This window comes from Cyprinus carpio, chromosome A22, assembly GCF_018340385.1.
Source record: "Cyprinus carpio isolate SPL01 chromosome A22, ASM1834038v1, whole genome shotgun sequence".
Taxonomy (NCBI): domain Eukaryota; kingdom Metazoa; phylum Chordata; class Actinopteri; order Cypriniformes; family Cyprinidae; genus Cyprinus; species Cyprinus carpio.
The window spans coordinates 1,430,774-1,449,557 of NC_056593.1; the positions used below are offsets into that span (position 1 = coordinate 1,430,774).

The 18,784-nt window shown below is 36.0% G+C and overlaps 1 protein-coding gene across 1 annotated transcript; it reads left to right on the forward strand.

The window, feature by feature from the left end:
- The first annotated feature begins 2,110 nt into the window (after window positions 1–2,110).
- On the forward strand, window positions 2,111–14,765 carry LOC109059991 (oocyte zinc finger protein XlCOF6-like). Its single transcript, XM_042712279.1, has 4 exons — window positions 2,111–4,420; window positions 4,755–5,559; window positions 10,132–10,202; window positions 12,862–14,765. The coding sequence occupies exons 1-4, from the start codon at window positions 4,372–4,374 to the stop codon at window positions 14,430–14,432; spliced, it is 2,496 nt and encodes an 831-aa protein (XP_042568213.1). The 5' UTR covers window positions 2,111–4,371; the 3' UTR covers window positions 14,433–14,765.
- Window positions 14,766–18,784: the final 4,019 nt, after the last annotated feature.

Sequence of the window (18,784 nt, forward strand, 5' to 3'; positions counted from 1 at the left end):
AATGGATTTATATCAGCCACACACTTGAAAATGCACCAGCGGAGTCACACTGGAGAGAAACCATACGAGTGTTTGCGCTGCGTGTGGGGAGGAACCCTAAAAGCGCATGCGAGGATTCTCACTGGAGAGAAACCATATCACTGCACTGCATGTGGGAAGAGTTTCAACCAATCAAATCAGCTGCTGAGTCATAAGAAAAAACATCACACTGTGTTGTCGCAATAAGCTTTTTATCTTCAGCAACCAAGACTTTCTAAGAGGTGTGTGTAGAAAACACAAGTTTGGGTTCAGTAATTTTTGTTGTTGTTGTTGAAAGAAAGCGATATTAAGAAATGTTGATCAGCAAATCAGCACATTAGAATGGAGTAATGATGGTGAAAATTCATCTTTGGTTCACAGGAATAAATTACATTTTACAATATGTGCACATAGAAAACAGTTATTTGAAATTTTAATAATATTTCACAATATAACTGTTCTTACTGTATTTTTATCGAATAAATGCTGTCTTTGGGAGCACAAGGAACTTCCTTAAAAATGATAACAAAAAAGTCTTAATTATTCCAGACTTTTAAATGGTAGTGATAATACTTTAATTACCTGACAATCAGGTACATACAGTGGGGCTCGAAAGTTTGGGCACCCCTTGCAGAATCTGTGAAAATGTGAATCATTTTCAAAAAATAAGAGAGATCATACTAAATGTAGGGCTGGACAATATATCGAACGATATGACCATGCGCATCTCGTCAGTAAAGCCGGTTCCATGATTAGCGGTAAATCCCAATCACCTGCTTTCAAATGGAGCTGCAGTTAATACACAGAGCCGTAAATAAGAGAGAGCTACGCTATATCGAGTTCATTATCAAAGGCGATTCATCTTCAATAATGAACTCGATATAGCGTAGCATCTTACTGACGAGATGCGCATGGTCATATCGTTCGATATATTGTCCAGCCCTAACTAAATGCATGTTATTTTTTATTTAGTACTGTCCTGAGTAAGATATTGTACATAAAAGATGTTTACATTTAGTCCACAAGACAAAAAAAACCTGCTGAAATTATTAAAATAACCCCATTCAAAAGTTTGGGAACCCTTGGTTCTTAATACTGTGTGCTGTTACCTGATGATCCACGACTGTCTTTCTGTTTTGTGATGATTGTTCATGAGTCCCTTGTTTGTTCTGAAAAGTTAAACTGAGATCTGTTCTTCAGAAAAAATTTTAAGGTCCTGCAGATTCTTCAGTTTTCCTGCATTTTTGCATATTTGATCCCTTTCCAGCTGTGACTGTATGATTTTGAGATCCATTTTTTCACACCGAGGACAATTGAAGAACTCAAACACGACTATTAAAAAAGGTTCAAACATTCACTGATGCTCCAGAAGGAAACAAGATGCATTAAGAGCTGGGGGTGAAAACTATTGGAATTTGAAGATCAAGGTAAATTGTACTTAATTTGTGTTCCGGGAAACATACAAGTATCTCCTGTTGCTTACGAAGGGCAGAACTAAATGGAAAAAAAAATATATTTCAACAAAATAAGAAAAATTTGGCCATCTTCATCGTGTTCAAAAGTTTTCACCCCCCAACTCTTTATGCATCTTGTTTCCTTCTGGAGCATCAGTGAATGTTTGAACCTTTTTTAATAGTTTGTCTTGTGGACTTAATGTAAACATATTTTATGTACAATATCTTACTCAGGACAGTACTGAATATACTGACACTGACACAAGAGAGAAAGAGTAAAAACTTACCAATAGCAATGTGTAGACAATGGCCAAAGCAAGACAGTCTTGTCCACATGTTTAGAGTGGCTGCTTTTACTATATTGGCCCCGCTGTCTGTTGTCAGGCACACTTGTTTCTCCTTATGTAAATTCCATTCTTGAAGAAACTGCTTCAAGCCACTCGCGATGTTTTCACCTGTGTGGTCATCTCGGAAAAAACTTGTCTGGATGCAACAGCTGTTCAAACTCCGGTCACTCGTTTTTTTTTTTTAGTGTAAGGTTAGGTTTAAGTGTAAGTCTGTTTTGTTATTCTACTTGTCTTGTGTTGAGTTGTAGAATTATGATGTTGAGTTTGATTTTTGTTTTTGTACCCTACGTTGTACCCTATGTTTGCACTCCTCATACATCGCTGGCAGGGCTGTTTTGGAAAAGTACTTCCTTGAGGGCATGTTGTATCTTGGGTCCAGTTTATGGATCATTCGCTTGAATCCTTCTTTTTCAACCATTTGGAATGGCAACATATCTTTTGTCAAACAAAATGCGACTGCTTCCGTCAGTTCGTTCCATCGTTTACTTTGCTTATCATAAGGGACGCAATTAGCAAATGTGCTGGCAATTTTAGATGTGTTTCCACTCTTTGTAACGACCGTTTTTCTGCAAACTTTGCATATTACGGTAGTTTGCTCCTCATCTGATTTTCTGTAACCAAACCAGTTCCAAATTGTGGAGGTAGGTCCTCGCTTAACAACAAGCTCCTCTTCAGCATCGCGTCCGCCATTCTTGTTTTCATCCATCCGCACGTGAATAGTGAATCGGGCGTGCACAAAACTACGTCATCATCAACTAGACTTATCGTTATTATCGTGAGGAGACAAATTTTTATCATTTTCAATGGAATATCGCAAACAATAAGATATCGCCCATCCCTACTCAATACCCATGGCTGAAGTGTCCTTGAGCAAGGCACTGAACCCCCAGTTGCTCCCCGGGCGCTGGATATATAGCTGCCCACTGCCGGGTGTGTGTTCACGGTGTGTTCACCTTTCACTGCTGTGTGTGTGCACTTGGATGGGTTAAATGCAGAGCACCAATTCTGAGCATGGGTTACTAAACTTGGCAAATTTCACGACTTTCACTTTTTTATTAAAGAAAGGAAGTTTATTTTTGTTGTGAAAGTGCATGATATTCTAGGCTGCCCATGAAAGCTTTTTTTTTTTCAGTGTACATATAACAGCCTATAGTTAATGTAGTTAATACATTAGTTAATAGTTAATACATAATAGTAACACACAACCCCCCACCAGGATATCTGCAAGCCCACCCTTATATAGCTGTCAAGAACCGCCCTAGATTTTACCCATTTCCCTCAACTTGTTCCCAGTTATCTGGGAATTCTGCCACCAAAATGCATGTGCAGCTGCAAGTGATCTTACTGTGACGTCTACTCCAAATTGTACTTTAAAATGGGTCTATGCATTTTGATGAACTACCGTTATTCACACAGCGCCGTCGTGACGTCACCACTAGTTTCCTTCCTCAGTCAGTCAGCGCGTTTGCTGTGTCTTCTGAGGTGAGTCGAGCAGTGCAGATATTTCGCTTATTTACACATTTTTAAAAAACACTTTACACAGTTTCTTTAATCAACTTCTTACAAGTTTTTTTCTGAATTGTTTTCTTCTGATAAAACATTATATATTCGCCTGTTCTGGCGTCTGCAGACTGATTTAGTTGAACAGGAAAGGAACGTCAGAGGAAACTAAAGTCATGCAGACATGAACGATTTTCCGTTTTTTGTTTTTGTTTTTTTAAAGCTTGCCTGTTAAATTTTAGAGTGTCATTGAATGTTGAACGTCAATGCTTGGTCTGTGATCGTCGTGCTTTGAACATAAATGCTGACATATTTACAGTACCGCCAAACTTTTTTGGCTGTTGCTGTTAATAACATGTTTTAATGTCGAAAATAATTTCACCACCACCAACGCATCTTATATTCTCTCGTAGTTTCATGTTCCCTTACGAAAATTAGCATTAGAAAACACCAGCAAATTAAGAAAATATAATCAGTTTGACAACATATGCGATGCAAATACAATGCAACCAAATACAGAAACTCTCTAAATACACAGAAAACTTCTACTGACATCTACAAAAACTTTATTCATTAATCTGTGACAAACCATGTTTCATATAAAATATTTATGTCAAAGTCCATTAGCAGATTATTTGTTTCTAAAACTGATTTTTACATTTGTGTGGACAGTCTGATGGAAATTTCTATATTTTTCTTTACTTCCTATTTTCATTCATGTATATTCTTCTTTGTTTTCCATATGTTCTATTTGCAGAGGATTTGGCCTTCAGTATTTTCTCTGTGTATGTGGCTAAATCTTCTGTTAGCATTCCTCCAACAAGGGAACCGGTTAGAACTAATTTGAAGAGATAAAGCTGAAGGTCAAAGTAGACCTTGCACAGCCTTTCACAGTAAAATAGAGACTCTATTGATTTGCCTCGTGTCTTCCTCACTACAGAGCGTCTCTAGCGTGTTAGATTGACCATTCTTGCAAGAATTAAAGGATCAAAAAGGTTTTCATTCTCATTTTTACATTTAATTACAGATTTAGAATTTTTTTATGTGAGAACATGACCGATCCAGAACCCTGCAGGATGAAACACAGTGAAGAACAAACAGGTTGGTGTTTATTCTTAATTCTTCATTAATGAGGCTGAAGAACAATAAGAATATTAAGCTTCAAGCAGTTTGATTTAGATTTGTTGTAATAGGAAAAAAATATATAAAGCTGTGAAACAATTTAGTTGAAGCAGCAAATAATAAGGATGCTTTCTATAAAGTGGGTGCATTTTTTTCAGCAAAATTATGTTAGACAATTGTGGATTTGATTTAATATATTTAATAGTTTTTACTATAAAAACATGGGATTTGTGCCTGTAATGAAAAACTAGAAGATCATTGTTCCTCATTCATGAGAAGTTTCAGAAAATTAAACATTTTACTTTAATTTCAGAGTTGATTAAAGAAAACGCAGAGAATGATAAAGAACTGAATAAAAAGGAGGAGAAAAGTCATGTCAAAACTGGAGAAAAACCTCTGAGTCGCCCTAAAACCAAACAGAAAGGTTTAAAGAAAAGAAGAGATGAGAAATCTTTCACTTGCACTCAATGTGGAAAGAGTTTGACAAGCAAACAGAGTCTTGAGATTCACATGAGAGTTCATATGGGAGAGAAACCATACACATGTGATCAGTGCGGGAAGACATTCAGTCAGATTGGAAATCTGAAATCACATGAGAGGATTCACACTGGAGAGAAACCGTACACATGCGATCAGTGCGGGAAGAGTTGTACACAAGCATCAAAACTTAAGGAGCACATGAACATCCACACTAGAGAGAAGCTGCATGCATGTGATCAGTGCGGAAAAACATTTTTGTGGGCTTCAAACCTCAAGGAGCACCTGAGAATTCATACGAAGGAAAAACCATATTCATGTTCTTTGTGTGGAAAGTGTTTTTCGCTGCCGCAAAGTTTAAAAGAACATCAGAAGATGCACACTGGTGTGAGAGATCATATGTGCTTTGAGTGTGGGAAGACTTTCATTAAAGCTGAAAGTTTAAAACTGCACAAGAGGATCCACACCGGAGAGAAACCATACATGTGTTCACACTGCGACAAGAGATTCAGTCGGTCAGGAGACCTGAAAAAACATGAGAGGATCCACACTGGAGAGAAACCTTATTACTGCACTGCATGCGGGAAGTGTTTCACTCAATTATCTTCTTTACACACACATACAAAAAATATTCACTGTAAGTAGATCATCTACAGACCCAGCACTTTCAGGTCTGACGCTGCATTTTCACCAAATGTGGCACAATAACACCAGTGGTGTAGCACCCTGGGCCCATATGCAAAAAAAAGTTATTGGTTAACATGCTCAAACTCGGTAAACGTAATCTATTCTTGTCTTTTCGGATGCAAATAACGTTACGTGACTATTCACAAGCTGTTTGATTGATGGTATAAATGCTTGGAAATAATATTGAACATTTTCAAGTCCAATGTTAATTAAGGTTATCCATGCTATATGACATGACTTTATTCTCGTAAAAAAGAAATGCAAAAAGAAAAAAAAATTACTATTTTAACTATTATTTTAAACTATTATTTTAATATTTTATTTGGCCGTGGTGATGAAGAGTTTGCACAAAGTTAAAAGAATGCAGTTCTATGGCAGCAATATACAAATGCACGCAGGAAATTACGGACCCCTGCATATTACATGCAGACAAAATAATAATAATTTATCGTGGCCACAAATTAAGAATTCCTTCCCTCGTTTTAATTAAAATATTCCCCTCGATGGGACCCCAATATGCCCGGGCCCATAAACACATGCATAGCCAGAAGTTACACCTCTGAATTGAGCTATTAAATATTTTATGTGTAAGTCTTAATCAGCATAAGCAGCAAACTTAATCAGTGTTTTTTATTTTTTTCATTTTAATTAGACAGCAAGTTTTTTGCAACTTGACATTTTCATTATCATTAGGATATATAAAAATTAATGTTATTTTTGATATCACAGATTAATGTACAGACTGATTATACTTAGATTTAATATCTTATGAAACCATAATAAACTTTCTGCATCTTTTAATACAAGTATTGTATGATTTAAATTTTAAACAGAGACTTAAAAGGATGTGTTATCCTGTTCAACCCTTTAATGGACAACATTAGTATTACAGCCTTGGATGATTTAAAAAATACACTGTTAGTCACCTGAGCATCAGAAACTCATTAAACTTGGCATGTTTCTGAGAATATTGTGTTGTCTATGTAAACCGCATTTTGTGAAGTTTTGTGAATTGCAGAAGTTGTTTTAATATTATGACAGTCAGATGCATTTTAAAAGCCTCATGGTTTATGGAGGGTGCAAGAATGAATAATGTGTTCACTGCCTGCATTTTGTATTTGATTTTTGTGAGGTTGTGTGTGATGTTTGTGAGAATGTGTGATGTGTTGGCTGCTGTATTTTGTTGTTTTTTTGGTTGTCTTTAAAACATCTGATTTTGACTTCTGGAACTCTGAGCAGCTGAGCGTTATTTCTACAAGACTGAGAAGACTTTTCTTTACTACACCAGTGAAATCTGATTTTGGCTTCTGGAACAACTTGACTCAAGAGTTTTTTTTTTTTTTTTTTTAGGTAAAGAGTAGACTTTCTACAAGAGCTTGTAAGTTAATAAAGAGAGAATCTGTCTCATTTGTTTCTACTTTTACTCACTTTTTTGTTTGCTTCACAAAGAATTAAAAACTTATAAATAATTCTATAAACAGCTTTTATCGTCTATTTTTATTTTCTGCTTCTGCTAGCATCAAGAATAATAGATTCCATAATTTTAGTGGCATCTAAAAGCCATGAAGTATGAACATTGGGATGCAGGGTGATTTTTGATAATTGACCAATTTGGTGTTTGCAAACTGATGATGTTTTTTTGTGGGCGGAGTCTATCTGGTGGCAGTAAAATTAAGTAGCAGTCTATGGAAGCCATGGAATAAAAATAATTAAAAAGGTAACTTTGAGTTTGTAATTCAAAATTCTGACTTTTTTTCTCGCAATTCCGAGATTAAATTTCACAATTCTGATAAGAAAAATCAACTCGTTATTCTCTCTTTTCCCCTCAGATCAGAATCATGAGATTATAAACCCACACTTCTGTCCTTTTTTCCCCTCGGAATTGACAAACTTGCAATTGTTGAGTTAAATTGAGTTATGAAGTCTGAGCTAAAAGCTATAAACTATAAAAGATGTGGGACAGGGAGGTAAAGGGTCGGCATCTATAGGCCTACAACATTAAAAAAACAAGTTGTAAATGAAAAGGAAAAACTTTGGAAGTAGGAAGGAGGACCCAATATCTACACTACGTTTTGGTCACACAGCTCTTAATCAATCATTATTTATTATTGTTAAACATGAATCAGGTCATTTCAATAAATGTGGTATACCAGAGACTGTGGAACATATCCTATTACATTGTGAAGCATATGGAAGAGAAATAATGCGATTAATAGAAGAATTATGTTTGATGAATATTGAAAGTATAACAATTAAGACAATCCTAGCGAACGCTCCAGCACAGTATAAAGTCTATAATGCAATTATTTTTTGAAAGCAATAGGTTTAATAAATATAATTTAAAGATAACATAATGAAGTACATAAAATAATTGTATCCTTGTGTAATACCCTTTTGGACAAAAGGTTTCCTAAAGGTTTTTTTTTTTTTTTGATACGCTGTCAAATATACCGCATGCTCCACACTCCAGTCCAGTAGGTGGCGGGAATGCGCCTTTTAAGTGTGTTTGCGCCATTAAAAAAAGAAAAGAGGAAAAGGCATCACCGTCTAGTTTTCTAAGCAAGTCAGTGTTTTGTTGCGTCTTCTGTGGTGAGTCGAGCAGTTCAGATATTCCGCTTATTTACACATCCTAAACAAACAAACAAAAAAAAACTTTTACACAGTTTGTTAAATCAACATTCTACGAGGTTATTTGTAAATTGGTAGTATCTGGTAAAACACTAAATATGCGCCTGTTCTGTAGGAAACTAAAGTCATGCAGACGTTTTTTTTTAAGCTTTTAAAGTGATAATGTTAGCGTCATTGAATGTTGAACGTCAATGCTGACATGTTTAATAATGTAGCTTTGCACCAGGGCATTTCTTTGCTTCTTTTCTTTTGTTGAGATGCTCTGGCTTGCTTGTAAACCAAAGACAGAGATCGAATCTCATTCATTTTCAAGTAATCGTGGATTAAACTTTTTTTTTTTTTTTTTTTTTTAAATTGTCCATTTTATCTGCTGATTCTACTTGCATCGATAATAAATTATTTTATCATTTTTGTTATATTAAAACGGCATGAAATTTTTAATTGCTTTTTTGGGCTTTCCATGTTTTAATTTTCCTGATAAAGTTTTGAAATGCTTAAACTGTATGTCACCACACATCTGACTGAGATTGAATAAGGTGGTTTTCTGTCCACATCAGTAAGGTAAACAGTATTTGGTGCGTTTTTGATTAGAGGTCGACCGATGTATCAGTTTTGCTGATTAATCGGCACCGATAGTTGATTGCCAGAACTAGGGCTGTGCAATTAATCGCATGCGATTATCAAGCGCATCTCATCACTAAAGCCGGTTCCGTGATTGGTAGTAAATCGCCATCACCTGCTTTCAGATGGAGCGGCATTTAATACACAGAGCCTTAGTTCACCAACAAGTTAGGCAATATCGTGTACTTAATCTAATGCAATTCATTTTGTTATTTTGGTTAGATAATCAAGTGTTTTAGAATAGAAGCAATTGAAGTGTGAGAGCAAACATACAAATCTCTATATGTACGTAATTTCAATGCTGTGGCCTTTAGATATTTAAAGAAGGCCATCTAGTTAGTGTTAATTTCAACATTTAATAATTTTTAAAACAATTTTCCCTCTGCGCTCTGAGCATTTAATAATCGCTCCGAGTAAATGTAAAATAAGATGATGAAATACACAATTACTGTAAAACATTATGTAAATCTTACTTGTACAACTTCCCTTACCATGGTAACCAAAAATTAACCATGGTTTTGCTACACATACCATGGTATTTATACAACTGATTAGCAAAACCGTGGTTAATTTTCATAAGGGTTGTTAGGGTCCCTTGGAAACATTTACATTGTGGTGTGTTCTATTTTCAAAGCTTTTCTGTATTTGGTAATGTTGTGAGTATTTGGAGCACATGTGCTGTCAAACTAATGAAGATGCTTTCTTAATTTTTTGGTGCTTTTTCTATTTGCATGTATTTTCTAAAGTTGCAGCGCATTGAGCTCATTTTATTGTGTCAACAGACTTAAACGACACAATAATGTGACATCTACTATCATAATGCTCTGTCACAAACCATGTTTCATGTAAATCACAAAATATTTGTTAGTCAGTTAGTAGATTACTTCTTTCTTAAACTAATTTTTACATTTGTGTGGACAGTCTGATGGAAATTTCTATAGCTTTATTTACTTCTTATCTTCCATAATGTATATTCTTTATTTTATTATATGTTCTTTTTGCACAGGAATTGGCCTTCAGTATTTTCTCTGTGTATGTGGCTAAATCTTCTGTTAGCATTTCTCCAACAAGGGAACCGGTTAGAACTAATTTGAAGAGATAAAGCTGAAGGTCAAAGTAGATCTTGCACAGCCTTTCACAGTAAAAGAGACTCTACTGATTTGCCTCGTGTCTTCCTCACTACAGAGCGTCTCTAGCGTGTTAGATTGACCATTCTTGCAAGAATTAAAGGATCAAAAAGAAGGTTTTTTTATTCTCAGTTTCACATTTAATTACAGATTTAGAAATTTTCCACATGAGAACATGACAGATCCAGAACCCTGCAGGATGAAACGCAGTGAAGAACAAGGTTGGTGTTTGTTCTTAATTCATCACCCAGATGAAAAAAGTGCAGTAAAATACACTATATTTCAGTACACTTCCATAATGTACTTAAAGTGCTTTTTCACACACTAATTTTGTAATCGATATACTAAAAAAATTCTTTAGTGCTTCTTAAAATAATCGTAAAATTAATCTGCTCCGTGTGTGTGTTCACTGCTGTGTGTGTGCACTTTGGATGGGATAAATGCAGAGCACAAATTCCGAGTATGGGTTACCATACTTGGCCACATGTCACGTCACTTTAAAAGAACATCTAGCCTAAGTGTACTGAACTGTGCTATTTTGGGACACCGTGAATATGAACTAAAATGTGCTTTTAACTAATTTTCTTTGTATTTAGCCTCCACTTTTAAACATACTCATCAACATCATACCTAAAAATATATTTAATTATTTAAAATATAAAATGAATATATACAAAATGTATTTGTAATGTAGTGTAAATAGTTCATTTCAAATCTATTATAATTGTTAACATACACTTTATATGATATACTTAATTTCATGTTTATGGTGTCTTTAAATAGTACAATAATGTGCACATTTACTATGTCATTAGTAGCACTAATGTTACTAATGAAATTAAAAATGACAAGGGCCTGAATGAGAAGCTTTGTTGCATGCTCTGTTAGGAAGGATCTGCATGATAGTGCTGTTTTTGCAATATCAAGTCAAGTCTGCATTATTGTCAATTCTTCCACATGTACAGTACATACAGAGAATTGATATTGCGTTACTCTCAGACCCTTGGTGATACAGATAACACTAACAGTAGAACATTAAGTACAGATAATAAAACCATACAAATATACAAATAGGTCATGTTAAGGAAGATAAGTAAAGCAGCACAAGGCACATGGCAGATAGAGTGCAAACCAGTGAAGTAAACAGTGCAGATATAATGATTGTAGTGCAAAAGAGCTTATTCAGTCTGATTAAAGTGTCAAAAATCTCAGAGCAGTTCTTTATTTAAACTGACAGAAGAGGTAGTTGAATGAGGTCAGTTAAATGCTGAATGAGGTATTGAGCAGACCAGTGCTGTACAAAGTGTCTGGTGCAGGTCCCAGTGTGTTAGCTTCCTGACAGCCTGATGAATGAAGCTGTCCTTCAGTCTGCTGGTCCTGGCCTGGAGACTCCGCAGTCTCCTCCCTGATGGCAAAAGACTGAAGACGCTGTGTGACGGCGCGTCTCTGGGATCACCTGTGATGCAGACGCTCCTGGGCACGGGTGAGACGGGTTCCATAAATGTCCTGGAGGGAGGGGAGAGAGACACCAATGATCTTCTCAGCTGCTCTCACTATGCATTGAAGGGTCTTCCGGCAGGATGCGTTGCAGGCACAATACCACAGAGTGATGCAGCTAGTCAGAATGCTCTCGATGGTGCCTCTGTAGAAGGTGTACATGATGGGGGGTGGGGCTCTGGCTCTCCTCAGTTTGCGGAGGAAGTAGAGACGCTGCTGTGATTTCTTGGCCAGTGCTGCAGTGTTGTCGGTTCAGGAGAGGTCCTCTTTATTGTGCACACCCAGGAACTTGGTGCTGCTCACTCTCTTCACAGTCGCACCATTGATGGTCAGAGAAGCATGCTGAGTGTGCGCTCTCCTGAAGTCAACAACAATCTCCTTCGTCTTCTCCACGTTCAGAGAGAGATTGTTGTCACTGCACCACCCGGCCAGGCGGCTCACCTCGCTCCTGTAGTTTGTCTCATCTTTGTTGTTAATGAGACCCACCACAGTCGTGTCATCCGCAAACTTAATAAAGAGGTTGGAGTTGTGTGACGGTGTGCAGTCGTGGGTCAGCAGAGTGAAGAGGAGGGGGCTCAGCACACATCCTTGGGGGGCCCCAGTGTTCAGTGTGATGGTGCTGGACTGTCTGCTGCTCACTGATGTGCTGGTACAGTTAATTTAGTGCCTCACTCCTATTGTTGATGTTCGAGCTGGGGGGAATGTATACAGCAACGAGCAGTATGGCTGAATATTCCCTCGTTAGATGTAACGGCTGGCACTTAATAATCATAAACTCCACCAGGGGTGAGCAGTGTTTGCAGACCACAACAGCATCGCGGCACCACACGTCATTGATGTAAACACAAAGCCCATCACCACGGGTTTTACCTCCAGCGACGAGAGCTCTGTCCGCTCGATAGCATGTCAGCAGATCGAGCTTAATAGCGCAGTCTGGAACGCTGTTGCTGAGCCATGTTTCCGTGAACACAAAAACACAACAGTCTCTTACAGTCCTCTGAGTTGAGCGTAGAAGTATTTGGTCCATGTTGTGTTCATATTTCATTCGAACCGCGCCAGAATTCGTTTGGAAAACGGACTGAGACCCATCTTTTTAGTGGTCTCAGTTCACTTGTTTGGTGTGCACCAGGTTTCGGATGGCAGCATTCACACTTACTCAAACTAACAGTACTAACAGAGCAATCGCACCAGAGTTCGTTTTAATCGAACCCAACATGACAAGTTTGAACACACCCTCAGAGACATTTAAATTAATAAAAATGCATCAATATGATGAAATTTTTGTAAAGCAAATGTCTACTTTCCACTGTTACATCACGGTTAACTTTTATGTCCTTTCTTTTCACATTTCTCTCTGTGATTTACTGAAAACTTTAATTTTAGAGTTGATTGACGAAAACGAGGAGAATGAAGAACTGAATGAAAAGGAGAAACATCATGTCAGAACTGGAGAAAAACCTTTGAGTCGCTCTCAAACCAAACAGAAAGATTTAAAGAATAGAAGAGACAGTAAATCTTTCACCTGCACTCAATGTGGAAAGAGTTTGACAAGCAAAATGAGTCTTACTATTCACATGAGGATTCACACTGGAGAGAAACCGTACACGTGTGATCAGTGTGGGAAGAGTTTCCCACAAAAACAAAAACTGCGGGTGCACATGAGAGTTCATACAAGAGAGAAACCATTCACATGTGATCAGTGCGGGAAGAGTTTCAAACATTCTTCATACCTAAAGCAACACATGAAAATCCACACCAAAGAGAAGCTGCATGCATGTGATCAGTGTGGAAAAACATTTTTGAGGGCTTCACACCTGAAGCAGCACCTGACAGTTCATACAAAGGAGAAACCATATTCATGTTCTTTATGTGGAAAGAGTTTTTCACTGCTGCATAGTTTGAAACTACATCAGAAGATACACACTGGTGTGAGAGAATATATGTGCTTTGAGTGTGAGAAGACTTTTATTACAGCTGAACAATTGAAACAGCACCAGAGGATCCACACCGGAGAGAAACCATACATGTGTTCACACTGCGACAAGAGATTCACTCTGTCAGGAACCCTAAAAAAACATGAGCGAATCCACACCGGAGAGAAACCTTACAAGTGTTCACACTGCGACAAGAGATTCAGTCGGTTAGAAACCCTGAAAGTACACGAGAGGATTCACACTGGAGAAAAACCTTATGCTTGTGATCAATGTGGGAAGTGTTTTGCACGAAAAGGACAACTTACTGCTCATCTGACTGTTCATATGGAGGAGAAACCGTTCACATGTGATCAATGTGGGAAGAGTTTTGCACAAGCAGCATTCCTTAAGAATCACAAGAACATCCACACTGGAGAGAAACCATTCACATGTGATCAATGTGGGAAGAGTTTTGCACAAGCAGCAATCCTTAAGAATCACAAGTACATCCACACTGGAGAGAAACCGTTCACATGTGACCAATGTGGGAAGAGTTTTGCACAAGCAGCAATCCTTAAGAATCACAAGTACATCCACACTGGAGAGAAACCGTTCACATGTGACCAATGCGGGAAGGGTTTCACACAACAAGTAAACCTTAAGGGGCACATGAACATCCACACTCAAGAAAAGCTGTACTCATGTGATCTGTGTGGAAAAACATTTTTGTGTTCTTCAAACCTGAAGAAACACCTGAAAATTCATACGAAGGAGAAACCATATTCATGTTCTTTGTGTGGAAAGAGATTTTCACAAGTGCAGTATTTAAAAGTTCATCAGAAAACACATACTGGTGTGAAAGAATATATGTGCTTTGAGTGTGAAAAGACTTTTATTACAGTTAAAGAATTGAAACAGCACCAGAGGATCCACACCGGAGAGAAACCTTACAAGTGTTTTCACTGCGACAAGAGATTCACACAATCAGCAAATCTGAAATCACATGAGAGGATCCACACTGGAGAGAAACCTAACAAGTGATCAATGTGGAATTTTTTTTGAGGGCTTCCTGAAGAAGCACCTGAACGTTTATTCAAAGGAGAAACCACATTATTGTTCTTTATGTAGAAAGAGATTTTCATGGCTGAAAGGTTGAAAAGTCAATCACGGCAGAGTTGAGTAGAGTAACCAAAGACTGTACTCCAGTGATTAGAAATAATTGCTGAAGTGAAAGTAATAATCTTTATATTTGGGTCAAAGACGTTAAGATGTCCGCATCAAAAGAAATGTACAAAAGTGATTTTGTGTCCATAGAAAGCACATTAAATGTAAATAAAATGTCTACTTTTAAGGTTTCAAAGAAGTTTTTGGAGAATAAAATGTCAAAATTTGGTTGAAATAATGTTACATTGTCATTCAGTGTAACACAATATTTATGCAAAAATTCAAACAACATGCTTATTCTGACGTGTGCATATTAATATATCTAAAAGAATAATGGAGCATACTAAATTTTATTGTGTTTTAAATTAGTAAAAAATTCTTACTGACAAATGGGCAAAACCTAGGATAGTGGCAGATGTTAAAAATGTAAAATTACAACTCCTAGTATTTGGGGTGAAAGTAATTAGTCTTTTAATATGTCATAAATTGATTTTTGTTGTAAATATGCCTGACAAGATTGTTACACTGAACTGTAACAATGAATGAATGAAAAGTAACACTGAACTGTTACTATTCTGTAAATCAGGGGAAGATGTATGATATTTATTTTTTGCTCAGAAAAACAAAAACAAAATTGCAATTGAATAAAACAGAAAACTTTTTTGTATTTTTGGGGGGGAAAACTACAACAATTTAAAGCAGTATTACATTTTTTTTTTTTTTATTCTTAAACTTTTTTTTTTTTGTTTGATTTATTTAATTATGTATTCAATAAAAAAACTTTTTAAGTAGCAGGTTACTAGTATAGGGGAAATTTCAATTAATCTTAATCTTATTTTATTCATATTTACTTCATATAATCTGCAATATCGTCCATATTATTCCTTTCTTATTATGAAGTGTTGTATGAGTATTTAAGAATAAGGCCTACTTCAGTCTGAATATGGGAAGCTGTCACACTGCTTGTTCTCGCTTGCTTTGGGGAAAAACATGCTTTCTTATGCTATATTTGGTAATATTGGGAGACAGCTATTAAAAACAATAGGCCAAAAGAGTATAAAAGCAGAGAAGCATGTTCACTTATTTTTGTCACACATATTGCAGAGCTTACTGCTGTCTGACCTTCTTACAAGAATAAAAAAAATCAGAAGAATCTGTCTCTGAGCGAGGCATTTAAAATTTATCACGATAATTTCTGGTATTTATTGCGATAACTATATCAATGATGATAATTCAGGGAATCTTATGCATCCACTAAGAGACAAAAAAAAAAAATTCTGTTTCTTTATAGCAGGGTTCCTCAATTAGTATTCGCCAAGGGCTGAATTCTGCCAACAATACCAAGCCAAGGGCCACTGATCTAATATATATATAAATTAGTATTATTACAAATATTATATTATAGTTGCTTTTGTTAAAATAATGAAAATATGGTCACAAGATAAATATTCAAGAAAAATTTCCCATTAGTTTATTCAAATTATTATGAACATTTTTGCATTTAGATACAGAAGAGCTTTGCCTGTTGAATATTAAAAACAAAAAATCTGGATCTCCATGTCTTCCATGCAAATCAACTGTTCCTGCTCATCTCCAGAGTGGATCTCTTCTCTTCACTTTCCCTAATTGCAGATTCGCACTGGATGCGACTAAGCATTGCAAATCATTTAAACTTTGTGTCAGCACGTCATAAATAGAACGATTCAGCAGTTTTCTGTCTGGGATTTGTCGCACCGCATCCAGTGTAGACGGCTTCACTGATTATAATAAGTTCTATTGTATTTTGTTGCGCTGCTCGCGTCCAGTGTAGACAGCCCGATCTCACGGCAATTCGTACATATTTTACGAGGTGGCTACTTCGTACGAATTCATACGACCACACTCAAAAATTTGGCAAAAATCGTACATATTTTATGAGTTGCACAATTCATATGAATTTGTACGAAAGACCTACACCTAACCCCGCCCCTAAACCTACCCGTCACTGGGGTCTAGACAAATCGTATAAAATCGTACGAGTGAGGTCGTGAGATAGCATTGGTGTAGACACAATATAAGTTAATGTCGCTTTCTGATGCTGCATTTGAATTTTAATGCCACATTATTTTAAATTAGTGCGGGCCAAACATTTTTCTCTCGCGGCTGCCTATTGAGGAATCCTGCTTTATAGAAAAGTATTATCTTTCCTATTTTTTTTATCCTACCCAAAGGTGTACCCAGGGTGTTGGGAGCATTACTGAGTACACATGTAATTAGAGGTCGACAGATGTATTGGTTTTGCCAATTTTATATATATATATGTATGTATATATGTATGTATGTGTATGTATATATGTACATATGTATGTATGAATATTTATTTGTTTGTTTGTTTTTGTTTGTTTGTTTTTTATATTTTAATAAGTTTTTATATATATTTTTTTGAGGGTAATTTTATAACTACCTTATTAAATGTATCTTTGTTGTTTTTTGTTTCAGATTTAACCAGTTACTTCAGTTGATCACAATACTATAGTCTGTTACCAATCAAATTTTTTTCAACATCAACAAAAGCCATTTTTACACTGCAAAGTAAAGTAGCTGCATCTAACATGGCATTTATGTTTATTTACACTGACTGTTTAGGTCTGCTCATGTACACGTATTTACACAGAAATTGCGTAATGTATAATGTACAAAAATGCACTGACCAATAAAAAATAATATTTTGTATTCATCTGTCATAAGCAGCCAAAACATGTGACAGAGCAAAGAAACTCAAAAATGTGGAAGGTGTGCAGAAGCAGCAAAGCTGAAATGCTGTAATTGTGGAGGTGAACATAGTTCAGCATACTGAGGATGTTTAGTCAGTAAGAAAGCAGAAGTTCACAAAGTGACAACATCTCAAGGGATCTCATACGCAGAAGCAGTGAAAAGAGTATGGGTTCAGTCAAAAAGACCAAAAGAGAAGGAAACACAAGGTATCACAAAGAGTGCATGTGATGCTTGTGCCAAGATAAAGGAAGATAGCAGGCAAAAAAGATTTTATCTTGTTTATTGTAGATATGATCAACTGTACAGCGCAAACTGAGAAGAAAACTGAGAAAATCAAGATAATAGTGAGATCAGCAGAAAAATATCTTGGAATTAAAGGTCTGGGAAGTATGTTGGGAGGAGGAACTTCTAGTTCTCAAATATGGGATGCAGTAGATTAATTAACCCTCTGGGCCTCTTCGGCCATTTTTGACCAAAAAAAAAAATAATATATATATATATTTTGAAATTTTTAAATTCATGGCTTCATCGGAATGAGATGACACTTGGTGATGTTTGTCACATTAGCTATGTGAACACACACACAAAAATCATGGAAATGATTCGGATATGTCAAAAAAAAACAAAAAAAAAAACTTGGCTCCTTTGTGGTCAAAAATGACAAATATAGGAAATGAATGGGAAATGCGAAAAAATAATGGCTGTATGAAATGGCTGTATTTTTATCTTGCATACACATCTAGTTATTTTTTTATGTATTTAGCTAATGAAGATACACTGAATAAAGCTATATTATTAACAGCTTTGTCCATTTTCAATGTTTAATGTGTAATGTGTTGCTGATTATACATTTTGAAAAAGGAGTACAATTCTGTACTTCATTTGTGAAATTTCTCTAACGAAAGTGAACCGTTGATTTATTATAGTAAAACTGTAGTGCTCATGTTGATGTACGGATTACGAATGTATTGATCACCATTTGCATATCCACAGTTTTACTATAAATACCATAGTCAAACTATGTTCAGTGTAGGGAAACCATGGTTTATTTGTAGCAACCATGTTTTAACTATGGTAACCATGATTTTTCAGTTTTATTCGTAGTAAACCATGGTTCATTTTCGTAAGGGTTTCTATGGAACACTGTAGTAAACCTTTCCGTTTTCAAAGTACCAGAGCTTTTACTTAAATCCAAAAGTACTCTATTTAGTACTCAAATGTATTGAGAAATAAAGTAGTACTTCGTCAAATACATAAATTAAAAAACATGATCGAAAAGCCTATTCCATTCACAAAATTAGCAGTTTACGTGAGTGAAAGTTAAATAAGTGAAAAAAGTGTTAAATAATCATTGTTGGAAAACTTCATGACAATCTCAAAAAAGATTCCATTTCTAAAATAGCGTCAACAGCATTTCACAAAATATGTGAGTGATTAAAATGTTTCTTTTTATGAAAAAAAAAAAAATGTAACTA

Coding starts and splice junctions, on each gene's coding strand:
- LOC109059991 (XM_042712279.1), top strand. CDS start 4,372: ATGACCGATCCAGAACCCTGCAGGATGAAACACAGTGAAGAACAAACA. Junction 4,421..4,754: donor ACACAGTGAAGAACAAACAG/GTTGGTGTTTAT, acceptor CTTTAATTTCAG/AGTTGATTAAAGAAAACGCA. Junction 10,203..12,861: donor GAAACGCAGTGAAGAACAAG/GTTGGTGTTTGT, acceptor CTTTAATTTTAG/AGTTGATTGACGAAAACGAG.